This window comes from Colias eurytheme, chromosome 32 (genome assembly GCF_061535395.1).
Source record: "Colias eurytheme isolate Ceu_HAF_F1 chromosome 32, ilColEury1 Martin Lab GWU primary, whole genome shotgun sequence".
NCBI classification, from domain to species: Eukaryota; Metazoa; Arthropoda; class Insecta; order Lepidoptera; family Pieridae; genus Colias; species Colias eurytheme.
Genome location: NC_143011.1, coordinates 139,147 through 156,457, shown reverse-complemented (window position 1 = coordinate 156,457; position 17,311 = coordinate 139,147). Strand labels below are relative to the sequence as shown.

The 17,311-nt window shown below is 32.9% G+C and overlaps 1 protein-coding gene across 1 annotated transcript; it reads left to right on the top strand.

Moving 5' to 3' along the window:
* Positions 1 to 2,805: 2,805 nt before the first annotated feature.
* Positions 2,806 to 11,722, top strand: LOC149895084 (uncharacterized). Its single transcript, XM_090119144.1, has 5 exons — positions 2,806 to 2,866; positions 7,339 to 8,067; positions 8,392 to 8,504; positions 8,643 to 10,015; positions 11,620 to 11,722. The coding sequence occupies exons 1-5, from the start codon at positions 2,806 to 2,808 to the stop codon at positions 11,720 to 11,722; spliced, it is 2,379 nt and encodes a 792-aa protein (XP_089975270.1).
* The last annotated feature ends 5,589 nt before the right edge of the window (positions 11,723 to 17,311 follow it).

Here is a 17,311-nt window from a genome sequence, read left to right as displayed (position 1 = left end):
AATAGATTCCGCAGCGCACGCGATGACAGAAGTTTTATTGAGGAATTTTTGACACCTTGGGTTACATTATTGCATTTTTGGTAAGGATCTCTTATTTTTTTGAAAATGCAATATAGCCTATGTTGCTCAGTAAAGATGCAGCTTTCTAATGGTGAAAGAATTTTTGAAATCGGTCCAGTAGATTATGCGTCAAAACCATACATACATACATACATAATTACAAACCTTTCCACTTCATAATATGTATTAGTATAGATAACAGATTTTTATTTCATTAATTTATTTCATCAATATAAACAATGAATGAAATGAAGTGTGCATAAAATATACATACCTACTCACTTGAAATAACTATATATAATATATATATATGATTTCAAATTGGAATAACTATATTAAATAAACATAAAATACAATTTTTATCAAACATTCAATGAGAATTTCATACTTAAATTAATACTTTAACATGTACTATAAGCAATGGTATCTAATATGAAATGCAATAAGATAAATTATATGAATAGCAATATAATACAAATAATTAAAAAAAAACATTCGTTTTTACTTTATGAATATTTAACTAACCAATAAAACAAGATTAATAAGAAAATGAAACACATGAAAAAGTTTTGTCATTATATATTTACACTGAAAACATAATATACAACAGTGATATTTATTTAATTTAAAGTTGGTACATATTATATTGTATTGGCATAATTATTATTAACATGACTTGGTATATATAATATCATGTTTTAATCAATATTAAATGACATAGTAAGTAACTTCTATTACATATTTTTGTCAATACTTCTAGGATCCCGAGTTACATTGTTCTTGCAAGACATTTTTTGGATAGATACATTAAATTTATTATGTTTGGTGAATTTAAATTAATAAAGAGGACGGCCACATTACTGGACTCGGCTCCTTTTTTTGAAAGCAAACAATGATGTTAAAAATGTAGACGGCTTCTACTTATTAGGTATTTCCTATATATTATAGTAAGAACTAAGAAATACAGTAACAATCGTTATAAAGTTTTCAGACATATCATGGTTATTCAAATTGAAATTTATACACTTTATTATTATCTTTTCATCTATAATAATTATGATCTACATAATACCATCAATGGGTCAATCAGTCTGTGTTATTCAATATTGATAATACAAATAACTTTCTGGAATCTTCAATAAATGTAAAAATATGTGAGCATCTGCAAATCATAAAACATTTCCTTTATGTTTGGTAAATTCAACTTTTGTTTTTCTTTATTTTCATACCCTCTGATCTTATTAGATTTCACTTGTTTTACACTTGGTATTGTAGTCTTCTTTGATCACAAAAATGTATGTTTTAATTCATTGAATCGTTGTTTTATATTTATTACTTGGAATCAAACGTTATAGTATCCACACTTATTAGAATTAAATATAATGAGTAAATCAATGACATGAAATCTTCTTACTTTTGGAGTGATAAAATTGCAAAACATATTTTTGCTATGCATAATAAACACATAATATTTTACATTTTACACACGAAGCCGTTTTCTTATTTGTTTTCGGAAAGTTGTTTGTTGACATAACTATTAATTTGACGTTACAATTATCATTTATATTTTGACAACTAATGAGTAAAGAAAGTGCAAAAAAAATTAACAATAATTTAGAGACTTTAATTAATTAAATATTTAAAAGAAATATAATAACATACAAAAAACCAGATTAAATGAAATAATAAATTACGAGCACGCATAACTTTTTTCTAAGTGCATTTAAATTAAAACATTGCTATTATGACCAAAAAATATATAATGTTGGCAGCATTGGATATATTTTTCTCAAATCAGAATAAACTTGAATAAAATTCTTGAATACAATTTAATTATGACGATACGTTTTTTGTTTACTTTAAAATAATTTCATAAATATTTTAGTTGTGTTTAATAATTATGAAAATATTGATTTCTTAGTTATGTTTATAAAAAGCATAATTTGACTTTTATATTTGAATTTTGAAAACAATATTACGTATTCAAGGTATTCATAGACAGTCTTCTATAATTATTGTGTAATAATAAAAATAAATTAAACATTACATAGTTAGTTGTTATTATTATTAAAAAAATATATATATTTGTATTGAATATATTCTATATAGCATATTTTCGAAAAATAATTAAATATGAAAATAATAAAACATAAATTAAACCCCTTACTAACAGTTGAATATTAATTTAATACAATATATTATGTTCCTAAATTATTTTATCGTTATATCAATATATTTTTTAGATTAGATTACGTATTTTAAATATCGCTTATTAATTAAAATATATTTTAATTAAGATAAGAAAAAAAAATACAAAACTGTGAAATTGTCTATTCCCACTTTTTTCGTAATGTTTGCAACTTCCGGTGGGAAATTAAAAATAAAACGCCCCGCGCCCGCGCCAATTCTCTTCCATTAACATTTCGTCTGTTCGCAGGGTAAGTCGATTAATATTTATTTTAATTATTGGTCTCATATTGTACTTGGAGTGAATAATGATTTGAGTTTTATTGTTGTCTTTATACATTTTTCTTACTAAAAATTAAATATATTAATATAGGTAATAGGTAATTATAAAATATAAAAAGACTTCATTTCAATTCATGACGATTTAAGTATTCTTTTGTTTTTTTTTCAATGGTTTAATAAAAACAAGTGATGTCTGTTATTTAATGCTTTGTTTTTTTAAATATTCATTTATCGTTTTCAGTAACTTCGAGATTCTACGTGACTTCGTGCCTCAACATGTTCCAAGCATCATCTAGCAATGGCGGCAACGCAGCGGCAATGGCGTGCATCGCTACCGGTAAGCTTTATTCAATTTATTAGGTTTAAAGTCAATTAATATACCTACATATATTTTCATAAGGCTCTGTTAGGTAGGTAATCAATCACTTTTATCTTTTTTTTGTGCAAATTGAAATGTTCTGAATAAGTTGATACCTACTTTTAATAATAACTCAAAGATTTTTTTTATAAAATTGGTATTCTAATGTTTAACATCTTAATACCTACATAATTACCGTTGTTGTCATGTGTGTCTATGTACCTTATAGGCTACAGAATAAAGTCATTTTCTTTAACATAAAATAGAATAGAAGATAATATTTTAAATATAATAATATGTATAAATGTAGTAGGTAATAAGTCGGGAATATATTTTTTTCCTAATTTGTTGTACTTAAATCGAAATGCGCGGGAATCGCGAACCGCAACGCGCGCGACGAGCGGGCGCGCCGCGCGCCGCGGACGGCGTCGGTCGCCATTTTGTGTGATAGATATTATATTTATTATAAAAATAAATTAGATATTAGGTACTTAATTCATTAAAAATTGTAAATATCCTTCAATAGTAAACATATTAATTATTATAAATCATGAAATTGTCTCTGATCATTCAAACACATGTTAGGTATATCAATAATCAATGTTCTGTATTTTAAGGTATGTTATAAGGATACCTACCTATTTTTTTTCAATGAAAGCTTTCTGCCAGTGAGTAGTTAAAATTGGTCCAGACGCTTTGAAAATTTGTATGTAATTGAACGTATATTATATATTTTATTTTATATTTATTTATTTTTAACTTATCTGTGGGTATAGATAAAGTATTGATATTTTCGGTTTAATTTCAATTAATTATTCACATTCTTCACATTATGTAGCGAAGTTAATTTACACTATTATATTAGAAAACCAGTGACCCCGGCTTCGCACGGGTGCAATGGCAGCCGGCCGGTAACGCTATGGCCTATGTCCCGCAATTTTTAAATCTGTAATATTTTCGAAAATATTCACTTACATCATACGGTGTAAAGGGCCATATAGATCTATATTAAATGTACAATGTATTCAAGGTATTTAATTGGTTAAGGATTAATGCTGTATTAGTTAAAATCGCTTCGAAAATTAACCATTATTTGTCGTAAAAAGTAAATGACAAAAAAAGTTTTTGTGGGTTATCCATATGAAATAGACATATACATATTATATATAACCATCACGGACTTTTCTATAGACCTTTTCAATGTTTACAATACTTAGTATATTATTTTGATAAAACTCGTAGGGTTCAGCCTGCGTTTGCAATGTAAGCGGAAAAAATGCGTTTGAAAAAATTATTTGCGACATCACATTAGAAACCTCAAAAATAACAGTACTTCTCCACTATTTAATGGATGTTATTATACACTAGCGGTCCGCCCCGGCTTCGCCCGTGGTACATATTTACGTTTTCTCTACATAAAAACCATCCTCGTACTTCAAGGATTATAATAAAAAAAGAATTATCGAAATCGGTTCAGCCGTTCTCGAGTTATGCGCTTACCAACACATTTTGCGATTCATTTTTATATATAAGACTAGCGGTCCGCCTCGGCTTCGCCCGTGGTACATATTTACGTTTTCTCTACATAAAAACCATCCTCGTACTTCAAGGAATATAATAAAAAAAGAATTATCGAAATCGGTTCAGCCGTTCTCGAGTTATGCGCTTACCAACACATTTTGCGATTCATTTTTATATATAAGATACATATAAACCTTCCTCTTGAATCACTCTATCTATTAAAAAAAACCGCATCAAAATCCGTTGCGTAGTTTCAAAGATTTAAGCGTACAAAGGGACATAAGGAAATAGGGACAGAGAAAGCGACTTTGTTTTATACTATGTAGTGATAGTGATGTAGGTAGGTACTTACTTTCAACATTAAAGCGAGATTTATAAACCAGGTTTTAGAATTACATAGGAGATGGAAGAACGACTAAGTTGTATCATATACCTACTAGAGTCTAGAATTTTACTTGATAAGTACCTAATGAGATTAATTTTGATTTGATATTACAAATATATAAATTATATGTATACCTATACATGATTTAATAATATTTACCGATAACAGTATGTAAACTATTTCCATAAAAGAATAACATTCCATCATATTACGTAAGTATAGGTCGGGTCATGTAAAAAGAACGCTGACGGTTAAGCTGCGCATTGGCGATTTATTGGTCTATTTGGTGTTATGAGGTGGTATAACTTTCGTGCTAAACTCGATACATGCCAAAACACACCCCATCACTTTCATCCAGCGTTCTTTTTACATGATTCGCGTTATACATAGTTTTGATAGGATTAAAATTAACATGATAAATAATTCTAGATATGTTTGATTATACGAGTATAATATTATACTGAAACGTAGATCGTCGCGAATATTTTTTTTTTATAGATTGCGGGGTAAGGTAGAATGACGCCACATTTTCTATTCGTGTTTCGTAGCGAGCTTAGTATTTTTTTAGAGTAGTTTCGACTCATTTTTCATCTTGGATCTCATTCTCAACCCATATCTAATCGACTTAATATTTTTGTGTTACGAAATTTTAGAAATGAAATAGTGATTTCACTAGGGATACTTTCTTTAACATATTTCATACGGATTTATATTTTATAATCATAGGGACAATGCATTATTCTTTGTTTGGAACATTTCAATTTGCTTAACAAATTATAAATAAATTGTGCAGCATTATATAAATATGTTACCTCTGATTTGATAAAATCTCATTCTGTTTTTATTATTATTTTAATCGGTCAAATTATTATTAAAGGGTCAACGCATCAAGCCGATCCCCGGTTTAAGGGTAACAACGCACAATGTGTCGCGATGGCAACATGCGCGGCTGTTTATTCTTCTATTCTAAATAGAGCCGTATTTTCTCAGGAAAATATTGACACTATTTTAGACTTTGGTGACATGTTATACATTCAAGTAAGACCACTTGGGGTTGCGCATAATCATCCTCATTTATATCCTGAAGAATTGCCTTCTGATATACGTGTAGGGACCTATTTGGCTAATATTAAATCGATGGCAGACAACGATAGTTGGATCGACAACGGACTGTTTCCCACATGTGACAGCGACATAGCCACTTACACTTTACAATTAAAATTAATCCTAAAAAATAAAATATTTCACACTGCACACAACGACTCCACACATAGCTACCTATTCACCGGCGCTAATAATACGATATCTTTTTGGAGGTCAAATAATACATATTTTATCTTTAATAGCCATAAAGTAGACGCGAATAATAAATACGTCCATAACTCGCATTCGGTAGGAGCCGCACGTCTCTTTCAGTGCAACAATTTAGATACTCTTGCAAAGTTTTTGTTTTGGAATCCGGCGTTTGGTAGTCAATATCAAATTCATAAAATTATTTTAAATCATTTTCATAGTGTAAATATTATTAATGAATTAGTTAGTGTAGACAACCAATTAGTTCATGTAGACGACCAATTAGTTAATGTAGACGACCCTAAATTGTCTAATTTAAAACCGATAGTTTTAGTTAAGAAAGGTATACCCCCAAAATATGACCCTAAATTAAATTCCCTAAAACCAAAAGTTTTAATTCAAAATATTCGCGACCCTAAATTAACAACACTGACACCCGTTGTCTGCATAACAAAATTACCCGACGTTAGTAATGTAGGTAGGAAACGCGGTAGACCGGCTAAATATAATAAATCTAAAGCACACAAACAAAACAATATAAACGTAGATTCGGATAGTTCATCAGTAAATTCAGTAGAAGTAGGACGTAAGAGGGGACGACCAGGTAGGCGATCTATTGATGCAGATTCTCATTTAAAAGCGGTCACAAAATATCATAAAAATCATCCAGAGGTTAATAGGCAGGCAGTTAAGAAGTATAACGAGATCAATCCCGAGATTCATAGGCAGGCGGTTCAAAAATATAACGCTATCAATCCCGAGATCCATAGGCAGGCCAGTCAAAAGTTTAGTCAAAGTAATCCAGAGGTTAATAGGCAAGCCGTTCAAAGATATACACAATCTAATCCGGAGGTTAATAGGCAAGCAGTAGATAGGTACAATCAAGTAAATCGAAATCTGGACGTGGAATTACGGGATTCCAACATTTTAATAGGTACAAAGAGTGGCGACGGCTTAACTGTCGTCAAATTGTATAGTTTTAAGAATATTTCATTGTTAGATAGGGAGGCGTTTTTATGTAGGCACTGTAATGCTAGATTGTTCTTTGAGGAAAAGAATCGTATCAAGTGGTGCTGTGGGGCTGGCGCTTATAACGTTCAAAATTTCCCGCCTTTAAATGAACCATTTTATAGCTTTCCAACTTTTTTGAATAAACCTAGGGCTTATAATAATTTATTTGCTTTTAGTGCGTTAGGTGTTTCACACGGATTTCAACATCCAACAACGGGGGTATCATTTTTAAAAATTCAAGGGAGGGTTTATCACAGAGTTTTCGATCTTGCGTACTCAGAAACTACTAACCCGGCTGGACTTTATATTTATGATAACAGTGAGCGAGAGAGCCTCGCTTCAAATTTAAATCTAGATTTAACAGTCATTCGGTCCATCACAAATTTCTTGCATAGTCATAACCCTTATATAGAGTGCTTCAAGCGGCTGAGCCAAGAACCATCCGACCACGCACACCTCATTTTTGAGCACACCACACGACGCACACATGGTAACATTCTCGGTGATATGCCGTTGGGCAACGAGATTGCTGCCATTATAAGCAATGAGCAGGAGCGCTACATACCGCGCGCCATTGCAATCTGGAAAATTGGTGACAAAAAGCCTCACACAGTAGATATAATGCACCCCTTATATGAAACTTTTCAATATCCATTATTGTATCCGCACGGTAACCCTGGATGGTTTCCTAACAAAACGGACAATAATGGAGCAAAACTAACCCAAAACAAATATGTTAGATGTCTCCTTCTGAGCGAATCCCGTTTCAACGATTTTAATCGTTTGTCCGAAGAGTGGTTAGTTGATATGCAATGTAGGATTTTAGAAGAAAGACTTCGTTACCTGTATAACATCCAAAAAGGTAACACGGATAATGCTCTCCGTTCCGCTCCATTAAGAGAAGTAGAGTCAGTTTTACAGCAGATCAGTGTAGATGAGACTATTCGAGGAGAGGGTGGGGTTGTGCCTGGTAGAGTCTATTTGCCAAGTAGTTACACGGGGGGGCCTAGATATATGAAGCAAAAGTATATGGATGCTATGGCAGTAGTTAACAGATTAGGATTGCCTTCTTTTCTTTTAACTTTAACTTGCAATCCTAAATGGCCTGAAATACAAAATTCAATAACAGGTCATCATAATACGCCTTCAATTTGTGCTAGAGTTTTTAATATTAAATTGCAACAACTTTTGAGGAATCTTCGCACAGGGGTTTGGTTTGGTAAAATTGTTTATATTTTATATGTAATAGAGTTCCAAAAACGGGGATTACCACACGCTCATATCTGTTTTGCAGTCGAGGGTGGTGGCCCCGTTCACGGTACTGATGTGGATAAATTTATTAGAGCAGATATTCCTGACGCTTCAGAAGTTGATGGAAAATTAAGAAAAGCTGTTTTAGATTACATGGTACATGGTCCATGCGGTCCGCCGCATAGGACAGATTTAAAATGTTGGGATAGTGAAAAAAAAAAATGTACAAGCTATTTCCCAAAACCAGAGACAGAAGTCACATATTGTAATGATAAAGGGTTTATAAATTTAAAGCGTAGCAGTAAAAATACAGCCACCATTAAATACAGAGGGAGGGATGTAGAAATTAGTGATTTGTGGATAGTACCGTACAACGCTGCCCTTCTCCTTAGATACGATTGTCATTTAAATTTAGAATCAGTGTCCACTCGAACTGTAATTAAATATCTTTTCAAATATATGACTAAAGGTCCAGACGAGGCTCGAGTCGCTATTGTTCCAGATGAACTAAAAAATAACGAAATAGAACAGTACGTCACAAAACGATACATCGGTTCTGGTGAGGCTGCTTGGAGAGTTTTTGAGTTTGACGTTACGGGACGTGAGCCCACTGTAAAGATGTTAGATGTTCATTTAGAAAATCATCAGTCTATTTTTTTTAAGGCGGGAAATGAATCGCGTGCTGTTCAAAATTCAAATTCGGATCTCATCACGTATTTTAATCGTCCCCTCGGTGAAGAATTTGATAGGTTAACATATTTAGATTTTTACGAGAGGTACATAGTTCATTCCAGCCGCCCCTCAACAAAAAATACAATTATTTACGAAATGAATAACGGAAAATTTTTGACAAAAAGACAGAGGGGAGAAATAGTGACGCGTTTATTTTGGGTCGCGCCCAACAGAGGTGAACAATTTTATTTAAGATTACTATTAGCTTTACACCCCTGCCGTAGTTACAGGGATCTTTATAACTTGGGTGGTCCAAATTGTAACACATTCCAGGAGGCCGCTAAAGCCGTTGGTATCGCCAACGATGAAGCCGAATACGAGATAGCTATGCAGGAAGCTTCATGTTTTTTGACCGGACCACGCCTGCGTAACTTTTTCGTATTATTGGCTGTTAACGGGGTAGCAGTAGCGACACTGTGGGAAAAATTTAAAAATGAGCTAGCTGAAGATATACTTAACCGCGTAAATAACGATCCGGATAGAGCGTACACCCAGGCCTTGGTTCAAATTGACCGTCTATTGCGAAAACATGGTTCGTGTTTGTTAGAGCAAGGTTTGCCTGACGCGCACGATGACACCACCGAACTAGGTCGTGAGAAGGCTCTACACGATGCAGACGGGTTACGCGAATTTGTGGATGTTTGGACGCCCAAGCTGTCTCATGACCAGCGGCAAGTGTTCGAATATGTGCAAAATTTGCTCACTGATCACGGTTTTCGCAATAGTAACGAAAGTGCTATTTATATAGACGGTCCGGCAGGCACTGGTAAAACGTTGCTATTAAATACGATAGCAGCGTACGTGAGGGGCGTACTCAACGGTGTAGTTTTATGCACAGCGAGTTCAGGTATTGCCGCGCAGAACTATGACGGCGGTATGACTGCGCACAGTATGTTTAAGTATCCGTTAAGCGCTATTGACGATTTAGGCTATTGGTATGTAACAAACGGAACCCAGAGAGCTGAACTCATACTACACTCCGATTTAATTATTTACGACGAAGCGCCGATGGTACACAAGTACCTCATTCATTTGTTAGATAGGTCTTTGCAAGACTTGACAAAGTCTAATAAAAGTTTTGGGGGAAAGGTTATCATTTTTGCTGGAGATTTTCGTCAGATTCCGCCCGTAGTTACCAACGCCAAGTGTCATTCAGATATATTTAATGCGTCAGTAAAATCATCGCCCTTATGGCAGAGTTTAAAGACGTTTTCACTAACTACACCTCAGAGGTGTAGTGAAGACAGTGTTTTTTCCGATTTTTTGCTTCAAATAGGTTCAAATAATTTGCCTTTACATTCGGTAAAGGTCGGTAGATCTTGTCAAAATTTAATAGACCTTTCACTTTTATCATTTACTACTGATTTAAATGAGTTAATTAATTTTGTTTTTTCGGATTTCCTTTTAGAAAACGAGCCAGAAGTTTGTATAGGTAGGGCCATTCTTTCCACTCACAATTCAAATATTAGAGAAATAAATAGGACTGTATTAGACCGTTTGCCAGGCGACCTTTTACATTTCTATTCAGTAGATAAAACGGCTACGGATGACACTGACGAATTGTATTTAGGCGTAGACGTGTTGAATAGTATGCACCCTAAAGGTATACCAGAACACGATCTCACTTTAAAAGTAGGATGTATTTGTATAATAATTCGTAACCTTAGTTTTTCAGATCATTTAGTTAATGGTACAAAAGTTATAATCGTAGCGACTTCACCTCGATTAATAACAGTTCGCAAACCGGGAATAGCCGAATTGTTTTTTATACCGCGAATCATGTTTAAAGCCCCCATTGATCATAATAGTCCAATAGAAATGTGTCGATTGCAATTTCCCCTTCAGGTGTGTTATGCAATGACCATTCATAAGAGTCAAGGTCAAACTATTAATAGGGTCGGCATAGATTTAAGATCGGACGTATTTAGTCACGGACAGTTGTACGTGGCATTAGGTCGCGTACGGGATAGGAACGATTTAATGCTTCTTGTACATAGGGAAAAATTAATTAACGGTAAACCTTACGTAAATAACGTCGTCATTCCACAGTTACTTTAGGGATTTCCCACCATGCATTACACTATTCACTTTGCTTGGTAGATTGACGAGTTACACTTGCAAGCATTACACACTCGGCTTCCTGGAATGAAATTGTTCACCTCCGTTCTATATCAGAAATCAATTATTAAAATCAAATCATGTTGCCAACGTTTACATTGTGCGTATTTTTTTATGAACTTATCATCACGACGCTAACATTAAAAAACGAATTGATTCTACGTTAAAGTTGAAACACTGTGTAACAAATTATTTGTATTAAAGTAAAATGCGAGAGCGAATGTATAAGTTTGTTATTGGTTTTAAGGTTGTATGCGCATTGTCGAGTATTTATATGTCAGTGGCGGTGACAGTAATTTATAAAATTGACTGAACTTTTCTTATATATAATAATGTTATAATGGATATGTAAAGTCATAGCAGCTGCTTGGTTCATAGGAATTTAAATGGATTTGAATGGACCTTATCGGCTCGGTGACAGGTGGAAATGCGTGTCGAGAGTCCTCTGCAAGGCGGTAGGTCGTGAGTTCCGGAGCCGGCGGCCGGCCGTGGAAGGCGCAGGAGCGACTCTGTCGCAGAGGTGAGTGCGGTGCCCTAAGTCGCTTTGCATTGGCGCTGCGTCGCGCCTGCAGCGATGGCGGTGACTAGATGTAGACAGTGTCGAAACAATAGAATATTACGATTGATAATGCGGGGCGTTTCTCTCAAGTTGTATGTATTAATATTTATATTACATCTCATATAATATGTCATAATTGTGCTAACCTAACCAAAATATTTGCGTATTTGAAAAAAAATGGACAGATCACGGATACACAAAATAAAAACAATTTTATGTTCCTATAAATAATTGTTATTTATTCTAAGTATCAAATTTGATAAATGTTGAGTGAATGTTATCACTATCATGTAAACAAAATTTAAATGGATATGATTATTAATATTATTTTATTAATATACCGAGAAATATTCACAAAACGAAAGATGTCGTTTACTTTAAAAGTCAAAGCAGTATCATGAAAGGTCGGGAACCTTCAGATGCTGGGAAATGTTACCCAGGCATTTTTTTTTCTTTTTCATATAAATCACATTTTACTTCTCCAAAAAGCTGGTACATCTCAGTAAAATGAGCATTCTTTCGATTTCTTTTGCTGCAAAGATTTCGTAGTGGGATTTTGTTGTAGGCAATAAAAAGACAAAAAAAGCAAAACAGAATATTGTTCATTGACTATTAAATAAAAATAATCATACTTTTACATTTAAGTTGTGCTTTAAATTCAGTGATTTAACTTTATTTATGGTTATTTCCGAGATACCAAATTAGGCTTATTTTTCCGAAATTAACCGAATAGAAATAATATTTATTAACTATCAAATTATGTGGTAATATAAAATGTGCTAACCCTAAGCTTCTTTTGATGCTGAGCAATGTTGTAAAATATAGATCGCTACATTATTAGGTAATTTTGCCCATCATTGTAACTTTTGTTTAAAACAACCTTCAGTGGTAGTTATAATATTTCAAACGTTATTTAATGACATATTATGAGTAAAAGAAACCTGTGTTTTCGCCATCATGCACAAACTATCAACTTGAATTTTCACCATTTTTTTTTCCCGCGAAATGACACATGATATTCAATGAGTTACAACAAGTTGCTGATTTAAATTAGCGACACACACAATAGGCAGTGTTGACAGACAAATTAACCAACTATTTTACACCAAATACTTTGAATGTTGCCAAAGTATGAAGGTATTTTAACAATTTAAAAATTTGCATGAAGTGTTCTTCAAAGCAAAGCTGATGACCCATTGTACGCCAATCATCACATTTTCAGTACCCAATCACTTTATTAATTTATCTATGAATATTTTATTCGTATTATTATTTATCAAAATACAAACTCGATGCCATAAAGCATTGGTAGCACATCTCGTCTCTCTTTGCTTGAAGTGTTCTTCAAAGCAAAGCTGATGACCCATTGTACGCCAATCATCACATTTTCAGTACCCAACCACTATATTAATTTACCTATGAATATTTTTTTTAGTATTAATTTATTATTTATCAAAATACAAACTCGATACCATAAAGCATTGGTAGCACATCTCGTCTCTCTTTGCTTGAAGTGTTCTTCAAAGCAAAGCTGATGACCCATTGTACGCCAATCATCACATTTTCAGTACCCAACCACTATATTAATATACCTATGAATATTTTTTTAGTATTAATTTATTATTTATCAAAATACAAGCTCGATACCATAAAGCATTGGTAGCACATCTTGTCTCTCTTTGCTTGAAGTGTTCTTCAAAGCAAAGCTGATGACCCATTGTACGCCAATCATCACATTTTCAGTACCCAATCGCTTTATTAATTTATCTATGAATATTTTATTCGTATTATTATTTATCAAAATACAATCTCGATGCCATAAAGCATTGGTAGCACATCTCGTCTCTCTTTGCTTGAAGTGTTCTTCAAAGCAAAGCTGATGACCCATTGTACGCCAATCATCACATTTTCAGTACCCAACCACTATATTAATATACCTATGAATATTTTTTTAGTATTAATTTATTATTTATCAAAATACAAACTCGATACCATAAAGCATTGGTAGCACATCTTGTCTCTCTTTGCTTGAAGTGTTCTTCAAAGCAAAGCTGATGACCCATTGTACGCCAATCATCACATTTTCAGTACCCAATCACTTTATTAATTTATCTATGAATATTTTATTCGTAATATTATTTATCAAAATACAAACTCGATGCCATAAAGCATTGGTAGCACATCTCGTCTCCCTTTCCTTGAAGTGTTCTTCAAAGCAAAGCTGATGACCCATTGTACGCCAATCATCACATTTTCAGTACCCAATCACTTTATTAATTTATCTATGAATATTTTATTCGTAATATTATTTATCAAAATACAAACTCGATGCCATAAAGCATTGGTAGCACATCTTGTCTCTCTTTGCTTGAAGTGTTCTTCAAAGCAAAGCTGATGACCCATTGTACGCCAATCATCACATTTTCAGTACCCAATCACTTTATTAATTTATCTATGAATATTTTACTCGTAATATTATTTATCAAAATACAAACTCGATGCCATAAAGCATTGGTAGCACATCTCGTCTCTCTTTGCTTGAAGTGTTCTTCAAAGCAAAGCTGATGACCCATTGTACGCCAATCATCACATTTTCAGTACCCAACCACTATATTAATATACCTATGAATATTTTTTTAGTATTAATTTATTATTTATCAAAATACAAACTCGATACCATAAAGCATTGGTAGCACATCTTGTCTCTCTTTGCTTGAAGTGTTCTTCAAAGCAAAGCTGATGACCCATTGTACGCCAATCATCACATTTTCAGTACCCAATCACTTTATTAATTTATCTATGAATATTTTATTAGTATTATTATTTATCAAAATACACTCGATACCATAAAGCATTGGTTGCACATCTTGTCTCTCTTTGCTTGAAGTGTTGTTCAAAGCAAAGCTGATGACCCATTGTACGCCAATCATCACATTTTCAGTACCCAACCACTATATTAATTTATCTATGAATATTTTATTGGTATTAATTTATTATTTATCTACTGAATGAACTATATACTGAAGCCCTATGCTTCTTGAGGAGATAAAGGAACAATCATCAACATTATTTTATTATAAGTATCGAAATATAAACTCAGCACCATAAAACATAAGAGGTACATCTTGTCTCCTCTTTTCTATTCAAAGCAAAGCTTATGATTGGGTATAATAATATACAACATTTTCAGTACTTAAATTGTAAATTATACCCGAATCCTCATAAATTGAAACTTTGATTACAGATAATATATTATAATAATCACACCTGCGCAAAGCATGCATATGCATTTACGAGTATTTTATGTAAAAAATATTGTTTATTTATTTATTTATTTATTTATTTATTTATTTATATTTTAGGAGAATCTACAGCTGTATCCTTAAAGATAGTCACATAATATAATACTTAAAATAAGCCATTTACAGATTCTCACGGCTAGAATAATGTTAATATATAACAATTACAAATGTGAGCGATTACGTACACGAATCAAATGCTTAAAAGTTAAAACCAATGCTATTGTAACACTAATCAAATTACATATCAACTTGACCACCAAACTGACGGAAGAACTCATTAGCTAACTGACGCTTAACGGAGTAAGAACTGCTGCAGAATAAGTCAAAATCGAACTGTTTTGATAGCTTGTTAAAATTATTGCTTACGCGTAGAATAAACGAGTTTTGACGATAGTTAGTGCTGACTGCGGAAGTAAAGATAGGATTATATTTACGAGATAAAATTGAGGGTGTGTATAAAGAAATTTTGGCTAGTAGTTCTGGGCAGTCTATTTTATTGGATGTAATGCCTAAAAGTAATAAAATATCAGAAATCTCCCGGCGATATGTTAGGGGTAGGAAGTGAAATTTGCTGCAGACCTCGTAATAATCCTCAGATTTGTACGGGACGTGTAATCGGTAACATAGGAATTTCAAAAATTTCATCTGTATTCGTTCAATTCTAGTTATATATTTATCGTATCGCGGATTCCATATTGGCGACGCATATTCTAGAATGCTACGTACGTAAGCACAAAACAGAATTTTAAACGTTTTGGCCTTTTTAAAATCTGACGAAATTCTCATTATAAATCCTAAAGCTTTAGAAGCTTTAGCTAGAATATAATCGATATGTTTATCAAACATGAGTTTTGGGTCATGTATCACTCCTAGATCTCTTATGTCAGGGCTAGTTCCAAGATCTTGATTTTTTATTCGATAGTTGAAACGCAGTGTTTGTTTTTTACGACTAAATGAGACGACTGTGCATTTACCAGGATTGAGATCTAATTTATTTTGAGTACAATAGTAGTCTAATTTATTAAGGTCATCTTGAAGCATAGCAGCATCAGCAGAAGATTTAATAGTCCTAAATATCTTCATGTCATCAGCAAAGCAAAGAAGATTTGAGTGTGTGAAGCAATTTGGAATATCATTTATGAATACGCAAAACATAAGAGGACCCAAAAGGGAGCCCTGAGGTACTCCACTTGGTATTACCACCCAACTTGATATATAGTTACTTATTACAACTGCTTGAGATCTATTGTTGATATACGAGGAAAACCATCTGAGTAAGTTACCTCTAATGCCCATTATGTATAATTTATGCAAGAGAATCTTGTGATCTATGCGGTCAAAACATTTACTGTAGTCCGTGTAGATTACATCGACCTGATGGCCTGTCTCCATAGCATCAGTAATGTAATCATTCAGAAGCACCAGGTTAGTCACGGTTGATCGACCTTTAAGAAATCCATGCTGGTAACTCATGAATGTGTTTTTAAATACTGCATAAACCTGGTCGTATACTATTCTTTCGAAGACTTTGGCTATGATACACAATTTAGATATAGGTCTATAATTGACAACTTCCAACTTAGAACCTTTTTTGTGGACAGGTGTAACAAATGCCCTCTTCCACATTGAGGGGAATTCCATAAGAGTAAGTGATTTCTTAAATAAATAGGCTAGTGGAATGGCTATTGAGTCGGCACATTTTATAAGAAACAGTGGACTGATTTCATCAGGACCTGCAGATTTCGAAGGATCTAGTTGGGATAATGCCTTTTTTATCGTTTTCAAGTCAATGTTTATCGAACAAAGGTCAAAATTAGATTCAAAATTACTTAATTCCAGTTCAGATACATAATTTGATAAATTTGTGTCAGTTTTGTCTAGGAATGTAGAATAAAAATATTCTGAGAATGCATTACAAATATTGTTTCCGGATGTGAGTAAATTGTTATTGTATTTAATATTGCTAGGTAAGCCTTTAGATTTCGATCTACATTTGAAAAAGGACCAGAAGTATTTAGGATTCTGTTCAATGGAATTTTCAACAGAATTTATATATTTTTGGTAACAGTCATTTTCTACATTCTTAACTCTATCCCTTAACAGTTTGTATGATTCTAAGCTACTTAGGTTTTTGTAAATCTTGTATTTGCGAAAATGTTTAAATTTTTCTTTAATAATCTTTTTTAAAGCTGGTGAATACCAAATAGGAAATTTATTGTCGACCACGGTTTTGCTTGGGATGTAAGTGTGAA